Source organism: Lipotes vexillifer, unplaced genomic scaffold (genome assembly GCF_000442215.2).
Source record: "Lipotes vexillifer unplaced genomic scaffold, Lipotes_vexillifer_v1.1 scaffold29, whole genome shotgun sequence".
In the NCBI taxonomy this organism is placed as follows: domain Eukaryota; kingdom Metazoa; phylum Chordata; class Mammalia; order Artiodactyla; family Lipotidae; genus Lipotes; species Lipotes vexillifer.
The window spans coordinates 449690-461325 of record NW_006776904.1 but is presented as its reverse complement, the minus strand read 5'-3'; the positions used below and the strand labels follow the sequence as shown (position 1 = coordinate 461325).

General features: G+C 37.4%; 1 protein-coding gene and 1 non-coding gene across 2 annotated transcripts; one reads left to right on the top strand and one right to left on the bottom strand.

The window, feature by feature from the left end:
• The first annotated feature begins 1413 nt into the window (after positions 1–1413).
• On the top strand, positions 1414–10493 carry FKBP7 (FKBP prolyl isomerase 7). The gene is made up of 4 exons (XM_007450725.1): positions 1414–1694; positions 2757–2908; positions 7826–7959; positions 10164–10493. The coding sequence occupies exons 1-4, from the start codon at positions 1444–1446 to the stop codon at positions 10323–10325; spliced, it is 699 nt and encodes a 232-aa protein (XP_007450787.1). The 5' UTR covers positions 1414–1443; the 3' UTR covers positions 10326–10493.
• TRNAG-UCC (transfer RNA glycine (anticodon UCC)) lies at positions 4750–4822 on the bottom strand. The gene has a single exon. It is a non-coding gene; the product is annotated as a tRNA-Gly (tRNA).
• Positions 10494–11636: the final 1143 nt, after the last annotated feature.

Sequence of the window (11636 nt, the reverse complement as noted above, 5' to 3'; positions counted from 1 at the left end):
AAAAAAAAAAAAGTCTCCTCTTTATGTTTCCTTCGTATCCTTCTCCCATTCAGGAGGTCCGAGAAATTATCTTCTAGGAAGTCAGTGTGCGTTGAGAGTCCCACCACGCCGACAATGAATCTTGGCCACAACTTCATTTAGAATATAAAACACGGAAGCAAGCGTTGGACTTTATCTTTAAAATGGAAGTTTTCTCTAGCCTTTATGATTTTTTAAAATCCTGTTTGGAAATGACCATCCCCTTGTATAATTGACAATAATTTTCAGATTTCTGTAATTTCACAAGCTTTAAGCAAAGCCAATATAAGCAGGCTCGGTGCTGCGGCTTTTAGGCTTTTAGCATCACTGAGGCGGATAACACCTCCCCTTCCAGAGCCTAATCCAGGCCTATCGCTGAGGTCCTTCTGGTTTGGGTAAAAGTCTTTGGGTATTCGCTTGGAAATACGGCGAATTGACGGATAGATGGACAGATGAAAATGTATTTAATTAATCGAATACGTATAATTAAATGTTAATGATAGAATCCAAGTAGTGGATATAAGGCCGCGGTGATGGGGTAGTAAAATTTATTCTGTATGTTGTAAAGTTCTTCATGCTAAAATGTTGGGGGTGAGGATATAAGGCTGGCTTTAGTGTCGGACTTGGTCAAATCCCTGCTGCGTATTAGCCGTGAGATTGAAACAGAATGCCCAATACTCAAATTACCTAGTTTTCTCGTCTGTGGAATGTGGATAATTACCTATGTCGCAGAGTTGGTAAGAAAAGCAAAACTGTTAAAAGAGCTTTACCCGCACTCCTAGAAGCCCTCAAATCAAGAGCGACCGCGAGTGGTGAGGGAAGGAAATGCAAACCAGCAGCCGGTCCCGAATCGCTGGAGTCGGCTCTGGGGAACAGCCGTTAACCCCGCTTCGGGGAGCAGCGGTACCTCTGTGTACTAGTGTGTGGCTTAGCCTGGAACTGCTTAATGCGTGACTTCGACCCCGAGAAGGCGCTTCAAAGACACCGCAGAAGCACAATGCCTCCCCCGATGCCCACTAGTTCTCTAGGGATCTGAGGAGACGCCTTTCATGCCCAGAAATGACAATCGTATCCTCGGACTACGACATCCCATCAGAGTCTTATTTCCTCTTTTGCCAGTTTCAAAAGGTAACGCGAACGTTACTATCGAACCCTAAGGAAACTGTAAATTATGCGGAATTAGCGAGGAGATGCGGTGCAAGTGTGGAGTGTTGCCTTAGCGACTGAAAACAGCCAGCCAAAGCGCGGGGTACCACCAGGACGAAACCAGCAGCCAACGCGCAAAAATTCCGCTGCTGGGCGAGCCGCAGGGGAAGGGGGCGGGGCCACGCTTCACCCCGCCCCCGGCCTTCTATGACGTAGGACAATGACTGCCACGCGTCGTAACTAGGCTGCTGGCGCGGCCACCCGGCCCCAGTGACACGCATGAGGGAACTCGGTGGTCATTTGGGGCCGACTCTCGGAATCATGCATTTCTTATTTAGGTTAATCATTTTCGTTTACCTGTGGGGCATTTTTACTGCTCAGGGACAAAAGGCAGAGGAGAGCATAGAGGAAGTGAAAATTGAAGTTTTGCATCGTCCAGAAAACTGTTCTAACACAAGCAAAAAGGGAGACCTGCTAAATGCCCATTACGACGGCTTCTTGGCTAAAGACGGCTCGAAATTCTACTGCAGGTAGGAAATGATGCGAACAGCTCCCGCGTCCAGTTGATGCACTAAATCTAGCCTCCCTCCACCAACCAGAAACCTAATTTGTTGTTTGATTGATTTGTTCTTGTTTTTTAACAGCGAGAGTTCAGCCTTTTATTTCTAGGGGGAAAATCAGATTTGATACAGTATTTCCCTATTATATGGAATATTATTGTAAATTACTGAAAATGTTGACCCAAGAAATTATTAAAAATACACACATCCATACACTCCCCCGACCACCACCACTACCCTTGGTACCTATAGAAGTAAGTCAAGGTACTGTTTGTAAGAATGTTCACACTTTTCCTTTGCTGTGGGTTGGAGCCTCCTTACTGAGGACTACGTAGAGTTGTTTAGGAGATATTATCTGGCCTTCAGAAGCAAGATATTTACTGGCTGGAGGCCACTTTCCAGCTGTATCAAGAAGCCACTACAATGACTTTGGTGACTTCCGGACCCTGTGTCCTGCCTGCCCCCTCATCCCGCCACTACTTACTCTGATTTAATTGATGGTTTATTACTCAGAGGTAGAATGTCTTTTCTCCTTCTGTGCTATTACCCTATAAAAATACAATTGGGGAAAGTTAGTTCTTTGTATCTAGAATAGAGAAATTTAATAAGAAGAAAAGATACAAATTTTAATCGTGGTTCAAATGACTTTTTGAGGCTAAACCTGTACCATTATTTTTTAGAACAAACCCAGAATGGTAAATAAGTCATTTGGACAATCCATGCAGCTAGTTAGGGGCAGGAGACCCATTAAAAAGTTAACTGTTGAGTAGTTTTTGTAAAGATGACAATAAAAAAAGAAAATGAGATGACTCCTATGACTAGCTTTGGGCAAATCATACCTCTGTCTGGCTATTACGAGGGAAGTTTGAGCCAAACACCCCACTAGGGGGTTCAGAATGAATCTTAATGTAGGAAAAGAGATGGTTAGAGAGGACTCCAATTTTAAATTGGAACTAAATGCTCAGCTGTATTTTAAAGTTTGATTTTATTTTTCTTGAAATCAACTTACCTAGGTGTTGTTTTTAATTATAGCCGGACACAAAATGAAGGCCACCCCAAATGGTTTGTTCTTGGTGTTGGACAAGTCATAAAAGGCCTAGACATTGGGATGACGGATATGTGTCCTGGCGAGAAGCGAAAGTTGATTATACCCCCTTCATTTGCATATGGAAAGGAAGGCTATGGTAAGGTGTTTTAATATGTATATCTCTAAGTTATATTTAAAAATAAATCATAGGGCTTCCCTGGTGGCGCAGTGGTTCAGTCTGCCTGCCGATGCAGGGGACACAGGTTCATGCCCCAGTCCGGGAACATCCCACATGCCACAGAGCGGCTGGGCCCGTGAGCCATGGCCGCTGAGCCTGCGCGTCCAGAGCCTGTGCTCCGCAACGGGAGAGGCCACAACAGTGAGAGGCCCACGTACCGCAAAAAAAACAAAAAAACAAAACAAAACAAAAATAAATCATAGACTTCGGGTATATAGTCAAAAAATCAAAAGCAGACTCTCAAAGTTAAATAAGATACAGAATATAGGGTCCAATAAACTTTAGCTCTATCAAGTCCAGTCATCATTAAAGAAAGAAATTAAAACAAAAATGATATACATTTTCACCCATCAGATTAGCAAAGACATAAAAGTTGGCAAAGGTATGGAAAAAACAGCAGTCCCATGCATTATTGCTGGGAATGTAAATCGTTTGACCGCTTTAGCAATTTCTATCAAAATTTAAAATGCACATATCCTCTGATCCCATAGTTCCATTTCCAGGAATGTGTACCAAGGTACATCTTAAAGAACATGGATTGCAGACTTTTTTGGGTAGCAAGACGGCAAACTACCCGAGTATCCCTTAGTAGGAAATTAGTTAACTAAGTTATGCTATATCTATACAGTGGATTATTGTGCAGCCAGTAAAAAGAATGAAGTAGAGCCATATGTATTAATATGTTAAAGATAAAATGGGATAGAATATATTCCTGCAACAAATATTTATTGAGCATCAGTGCCTGGCTCTATTCTAGGCACTGAGCATAAAGCAGTGTACAATGCAGAAACAGTTTCCTAACCTCAATGAGAGCTTACGTGTGAGAGGGGAAATTTCACATATGCATCATGTATCTACATAGACTATCTAAAAAATACACCATCTGATGATATTAAATGTTCCTGGGAAGGAGGCCTGAGGGTCAAGGGTAAGGAGATTTCCTCTCATTCTGTAATATATTATACTATTTAAATTTTTTACTGCATTCATGTATTAAATTTTTTATTGAAGTATAGTTGACTTAAAATACTATATTAGTTTTAGGTATAAAACATGGTGACTTGATATATTTATAGATTACACACCATACAGAATTATTACAGTATTATTGACTATATCCCCTGTGCTGTATATAACATCCCAATTGGTGGGAATGTAAATTGGTACAGCCACAATTGAAAACAGTATAAAAGTTTCTCAAAAAATTAAAAACAGAACTACTGTATGATCCAGCAATTCCACTCCTGGGTATTTTTCTGAAGGAAATGAAAACACTAATTTGAAAAGATATATGCACCCCAGTGTTCATTACAGCATTATTTACAATAGCCAAGATATGGAAACAACTTAAGTATCCATCGATGGATGAATGGATAAAGAAGATGTGGCACACACACACACACACACACACACACACACACACACACACACACACACCCCACTGGAATATTACTCAGCCATGAAAAGGAATGAAATCTTGCCATTTGCAACAACATGGATGGACCTAGAGGGTATTATGCTAAGTGAAATAAGTCTGACAGAGAAAGACATGTATTAATTTTTCAAAAATTAAATTTTTTAAAATCACTAAAGTTAAAAGTGGAGCAGAATAGTGAAATTTTTAAGAGGGGAAAATGGGCAGTGTGGCAGAGGGCCGGTTTCTATATTGCATTCTCAGTTGGGTCCTTGCTTCCTATTGCTGTGTGAAGACTATAAAGATTTTTCTTTTGGCCACATCCCAGGGCTTGCGGGGATCTTAGCTCCCCGACCAGGGATTGAACCCACGCCCCCTGCAGTGGAAGTGCAGAGTCCTAACCACTGGACCATCAGGGAATTCCCCAAAGGAAGAATCTTTACCTCCTCATTCTATTTAGAGCCCTTCTTAACCCCACGTATTTGAAATATTTAGTATATAATTAAAGTAATTAAAGATTTTCTACAATGAAATGTTGTCTTTACTCCCCAATATTTCGTTGAAATGGCACACTCTCTTTAAGGTTGTTAGTTTACTCATTAGGCGGAATGGTTCCCTCGCCTATTCTTTCCAGCAAGAGTTAGGGGATCACTGCCCCAAACTGGATTGGAGGGAAGTTAGTGGTACAAGTCAGATCCAGCCAGATTTAAAGCTCCTAAAGAGACAGTTCCAGATAACTACAGCTTCACTTTCAAAGCTTTTCACCAATCATTTGGTTCCATCAAAATAGCTCCCACAGAACCATAATTAGTGTATCCTATTTTTAGTTGTAAAGGAACCTAGGAGAGGGAGAGAGAATTGAAGTAAAATTGAACGCAGTCTTGTCCTAAAAATGCTGTCATAGGTTGAGGTCAATTCTAGGCAAAATGATATAGGCAGAGTTTGCCTTTCATTCTCCTTAATCTCATTTTCAGAGTTTCTCTTTCTCTCTTGTAGATACCTCCACATTCTGCCTGCTACCAGGGCACCCACATCTCTCATCAATAGGTGCTCATCTTAGGTCCTGTTACCCTGTGACAAATGAGTACTTATTTTATCCTTTTTGTAAACTAATTTATGCTTAGATACAAATGACTACCCAGTCTGCCTAAACTATTATAAGCCAGACCCTTGCTACAAAAATGTAGAAATTTGACTTGAAGTTAGTTCACATTCAATTTGAGGTGTCTTCAATAAATATATAAAAATAATGAATCTCACTAGTAATATCACCAACACCTACATTTTACACGTAAGGAAACTGAGGCCCGACAAAAATGTGTTCTTTGGAATGTAGTTAACTGCTAGTTTACCTGCATTATTTATAATAGCTTACTAATAGCTTGAATTCAATTATTTTAAAAGCTGCTGTGTATACCATAAGTAACTGCTTAACAAACAATATCTTGATTGAATAAGCTTTTTAAAATAAGTTGTTATTAAGACCTAACATTAGCTATAACTTTATTTTAGGTAGTACTTGAAGAAGTCTTTTCCTGTGTGCAATATTTTTGCCTAATGTCACAGAGCACCCCTGCATGTCTTGAAATGCATGTGACTTGTTAGTGCTTTAATTAACAGTACATGTGGTATGTATAGATTCTTTACATTAACTTCTAATTCTTTGATCTGCTTCTCTAAATACAAGTAATTCTATAGCAAATGCATATTTTTCTCTTCTTTATACTGTAATTTTTTAGTAAGATAAAACTTAACTGGCAATATATTCTATGTTTACAGTAGAATTTTGGGGAAACAGACTTGTAATATTTTTTAAGAAATTTGAATTTGTGTTTTGAATTTGTTTTTAATTATTGTCAGGAGAAGTTATTTTTCTGTCATAAAGAGGTCTTAACTGGACAGAATAGGAATGGGTTTTGTAAAAATGATCAATCAATCTCTAGCTCTTTTACTATAAAGTCAGGTAATATGTGGTATGTTGGTTGTGATGGTCACATTAGTCATGTAAAATGTGGGTAGATTTTTTTATGTCCTGGCTTTGGAGATGGCTGATCCACTTATTTTGGCTGTAACTTTCAAGCTTTTTTCTTTGGATTAGATAAATACTTTAGCAAGAATTCTCCACTTTTTCATTTAAAAAATTACTGTTTGCTTCAAAGAACAAACTTAGCCATTTTTTAAATAAGTGATAGAGGCCATTCATTCAACAAATATTTGAGTAACTATAATGTACTGGTGACAGAAGCCACCCAGTGCCTCTTAGCAAGTCATTTCTGCAGGTCATTTTTATGAATGGCCATCTGAAGTAGCCCATAGATTGCTAAAGTCATCTGTGACATCACTTAATAGATTAACTTTATTAAAGAGAGCTATTTAACTTAATACTTAGAAGGCTTTTTTGTGATTATAAATTTCTTCATGAAATTGTTACTGGTTTGTTCTGTCATTGCACTATTTTTTGTCTATAAAAATTTGAAAGACATGTATACTAATACATATATTTTATTCATACTTCCAAATAACTGAACAAAATCATTTTCTAAAAGATAACTATCTTTGAAATTGTTCTGCCTGTGAATTTCTTCTCTGCACTAGCTCTCTCCTGTATAATGTTGGGGTATATTAATAAAAATTACATGATTTAGGGCTTCCCTGGTGGCTCAGTGGTTGAGAGTCCGCCTGCCAATGCAGGGGACACTGGCTTGTGCCCCGGTTCGGGAAGATCCCACATGCCACGGAGCGGCTGGGCCCGTGAGCCATGGCCGCTGAGCCTGTGCGTCCGGAGCCTGTGCTCCGCAACGGGAGAGGCCACAACAGCCACAACAGTGAGAGGCCCACATACCGGAAAAAAAAAGAAAAAAGAAAAAAAGAGAAAGAATACACCTGTCAATGCAGGGGAGACGGGTTAGAGCCCTGGTCCAGGAAGATCCCACGTGCCGCAGAGCACCTAAGCCCATGTGCCACAACTATTGAGTCTGCGCTCTAGATCCCGTGAGCCACAACTACTGAGCCCACGTGTCACAACTATTGAAGCCCATGTGCCTAGAGCATGTGCTCTGCAACAAGGGAAGCCACCGCAATGAGAAGCCTGCGCACTGAAATGAAGAGTAGCCTCTGCTCGCCGCAACTAGACAAAGTCCACGCACAGCAACGAAGACCCAACGCAGCCAAAAATAAATAAATTAATTTTTAAAAATATATGATTTATATTTATTTCAATTTAATCAGGAAATAATGGTCCCCTGGGTCTTTAGAACTGACTTGGTTTGAAGACATATGGAAAAAGTGTTCCTAAGAAATATTTAGAAAGCAATTTTTATAAATATGAAATAATATAATCATAATGCTATAATGGCTATTTGTAAATAAATATTTGAACGTTATCTTCATGTAAGTTAAAGTGTTAAAATTTACACCTTTAGCAGAAGGCAAGATTCCACCTGATGCAACATTGATTTTTGAGATTGAGCTCTATGCTGTGACCAAAGGACCACGAAGCATTGAAACATTTAAACAGATAGACGCGGACAATGACAGGCAACTTTCTAAAACTGAGGTAATTCAAACAGATTTCATATGTACAATCTCATTTTTTGTCACATCTGTGTTATAGCTATTATTTTTACTTCTACCTAGTATGGACTGATTACTTTGCTTTTATAGAGCTGGTTACCAAAAAACTAAACTCCAAGAAGAAAATGTACTTTTTTAATGTAAAACTTGAAACTAAGTCAGACTGTTTAATTTCCTTTCTCCCTGCAAGAGGGTCATTAAAATACCAAACTAATCTCTACGAGGCATTTCTGGCATCTAGCCTACAGGAGAAGATCTTTTCAAGCAGCACTTTAGGAATTTGTAACTGGGCAAATAATTCCCACCTCATAGGATTGTGAGGATTACATGAGATTATTAAAACAGCTAGGAAAAATTTGAACTGTGTAGCCCAGAAAGTTGGTAAACAGGGTCCTGGAGTTCAGTTACCTAGCTTCTGCATCCTTAAAAAGCTAAAAATAGAGTTGTCATGTGATCCAGCAATCCCACTCCTGGGCATATATCCAGACAAAACTATAATTCAAAAAGATACATGTACCCCTATGTTCATAGCAGCACTATTTACAATAGCCAAGACATGGAAGCAACCTAAATGTCCATCGACAGGCGAATGGATAAAGAAGGTGTGTGTGTGTGTGTGTGTGTGTGTGTACGTACGTACGTACACACACACACACACAAACACACACACACACACACACACACTGGAATATTACTCAGCCGTTAAAAAAGTGAAATAATGCCATTTGCAGCAACATGGATGGACATAGAGATTATCATACTAAGCAAACTAAGAGAAAGACAAATATCATATGGTATCACTTGTATGTAGAATCTAAAAAAATGATACAAAAATGAACTTATTTACAGAATAGAAATAGACTCACAGACGTAGAAAACAAACTTATGGTTACCAAGGGGGAAAGGAGAGGAGGCATAAATTGGGAATTTGGGATTAACAGATACACGCTACTATATATAAAATAAACAACAAGGACCTACTGTATAGCACAGGGAACTATATTCAGTATCTTGTAATAACCTATAATGGACAAGAATCTGAAAAAGAATAGATCATAAATATATAGATATTTTTATAACTGAATCACTTTGCTGTGTCCTGAAACATTATAAATCAACTGTACTTCAATGCAGAAAAAAAGTGATAATAAATAAAATACCCAGCCTTGTTTAACACTATCTCCAAATCGTTGTGCTATGCTCTCTTATTATATGTATTAATATATGATTTATTTATATAATATACATAATTTCCAATAGAAATATAATTGAGTTACATACATAATTATAAATGTTTTAGTAGCCACATTTTAAAAAGTAAAAAGAAACAAGTGAAATTAATGTTAATTAATTAACTCAATATATCTAAAATATTGCCATTTCAACATGAAACTAATAAAAATTATCAATGACATTTTTTATTATCTTCAAAATTTGTTGTGTATTTTACCCTTACAGTAGCTTCTCTCAGTTTGATCTACCACATTTCAAGTGCTTAATGGACATATATGGCTAGTAGCTACCATGTTAGGCTGTGCTTATAACGTGTCTTTGCTCAGAGAAATGTCATATAGAGAAAAGGGAATACTTCAGAATACCTGTTCCTTATTTGACATTAGAGAGATGATCATAATTTGTAGATTGGGGGAGAGCTATAGAAGCATAGAAAAATTAAGAAAATTAAATTTTATTTCAAAACCTGTAGTTGGGTTTTTTTATTCATTATACATATTTATTATTGGGTTGGCCAAAAAGTTCGTTCGGGTTTTTCATGGGCTGGAAAAACCCAAAGGAAACTTTTTGGCCAACCCAATAACTTTAGAGATTATAGAAATGCCAATTTGGATTTTATTCACTAATGGAAATTCTTAAGAGGGAGTTTCCTTTGGTAATGTGGATAGTGTAGATTATTGGAAAGCATTTAGTTTCAACAAAATTCAATTCAGATGTTAATCTGAGTATGTACCACTAACCACCTATAACCTCGGGGGAAGCTAGTTTGAAGATCTGTTTCTCTTCAGAAAATTGCTTCAAAGGTTGAAAAAATTAAACCTCAAATAGCTTTTTAAATTTTTGTATCACTTATTATAAGCAGTCTTAGATATGAGTTTCTTTATATAAACATTTTCTCAAAGTTGCTGGAAATTTGTGATATATTTTTATTAAAGAAATATTATTTTGGCCTAGATAAGTCATTACCTGAAAAAGGAATTTGAAAAAGATGACAAACCACATGACAAGTCATATCAGAATGCAGTTTTAGAAGATATTTTTAAGAAGAACGACCATGATGGTGATGGCTTCATTTCTTCTAAGGAATACAATGTCTATCAACATGATGAACTATAGCATATTTTTATTTCTAAATTTTCTTAGCTATTTACTGTACTTTATATGTAAAACAAAGCCACTTTTCTCTGAGTTGTATTTTCTATTTTTCCCCCATGAACATATTTTGATCCCTTCAATACATGTAATTTTGGAATAATAAATGTGAGGCTGTTTTGCAAAAGTTAACTTTCAAGTAAGGCATAATTGTGTTTCCTTTTGCTTTATTCTGTTAACATGAATTGCAGCACCATAAAATCGACCTCTGCATCCTAGTGGGTAGCTTTTCCCCTTCAGGTTATAGGAGGACATCTATGTCAAAATCCACAAGCTCTTCCCAACTCTAACCTTAACAGCATGTGTAGTTATGTAAATATCCAAATTTTCATATTTGAAGTGCCCCATATTTTTAAAATATTTAATAGGGACCCAGGAATTAACATTTCATTTGTTTATACATTTCACAGCATTATGGATAGTAGGATATAAAAATCATAGGACCGAGGAATCTTCCTTTAGTATACATGCAGGAAAGTATTAGTTGTATAACTCTGTCAGAGAGCCTCAACACAGTCTCTGTACATTTTGGTGCAAGTTTCTGGCCTTAGGTATTTGTTCCAGTGACTAATGTTTGAAAGACATTTCATCAGACCAAAGGCTTTGTGCCTCTATCTTAGAGCAGGCATCATAAAGTCTGTACTGCTCTGACTCTTGCATTCCCTCAGACATCATTATACGCCTCTTCCTTCTCGTAGGCCTTTATATCTACCATCCCTAACTTTTTGTCTTGATAGTTTTAAATTGATGCTACGCTATTTCTTAGTCTCCCTTTCTCTAGGTATCTCTATCCTATGTCACTTCTCACAATGTTCTTGTTATTAACCATGAACGAGCATTACAAACTGGTATGCCATCAAGTTTTTGATAAATGTGTAGAACTTATTTTACACATGAGGATATCAAATGAGGATGCAGATGAGGATATAAAGTGCCATGGCAATTTTGTGTCACGGTCAAATCTTTGTGGTCCAACATGTTGAGAATAAGAGGTAAGAGATGCTATATAAAATCATGTTGGTACCCAAGAAAGGATACATATTTATTGGAACATGTAAGATTTACTTACTGTGTATGTAGAAAGTGTGGTTAGGCAGTAAATAGCTCTATTCAAAACCAATTGAGTTCAAAACAAAGTTTTTTCCATTTTCTGAAACTTGCTCTTTCCAAACCATTGTTCACTGTTCATCTTTTAACCTCTTTAAATATACTGCTAGAAATCCTATAATTTAAAAGTATAAGGGCAACACAAAAACCACTAGATTAGTGGATATC

What these genes read in the sequence shown, in the direction of transcription:
- FKBP7 (XM_007450725.1), top strand. Translation starts at nt 1,444, where the DNA reads ATGAGGGAACTCGGTGGTCATTTGGGGCCGACTCTCGGAATCATGCAT. An exon ending in GGCTCGAAATTCTACTGCAG is followed by an intron (nt 1,695 to 2,756) that starts GTAGGAAATGAT and finishes TTTTAATTATAG; the next exon opens with CCGGACACAAAATGAAGGCC. An exon ending in ATATGGAAAGGAAGGCTATG is followed by an intron (nt 2,909 to 7,825) that starts GTAAGGTGTTTT and finishes TTACACCTTTAG; the next exon opens with CAGAAGGCAAGATTCCACCT.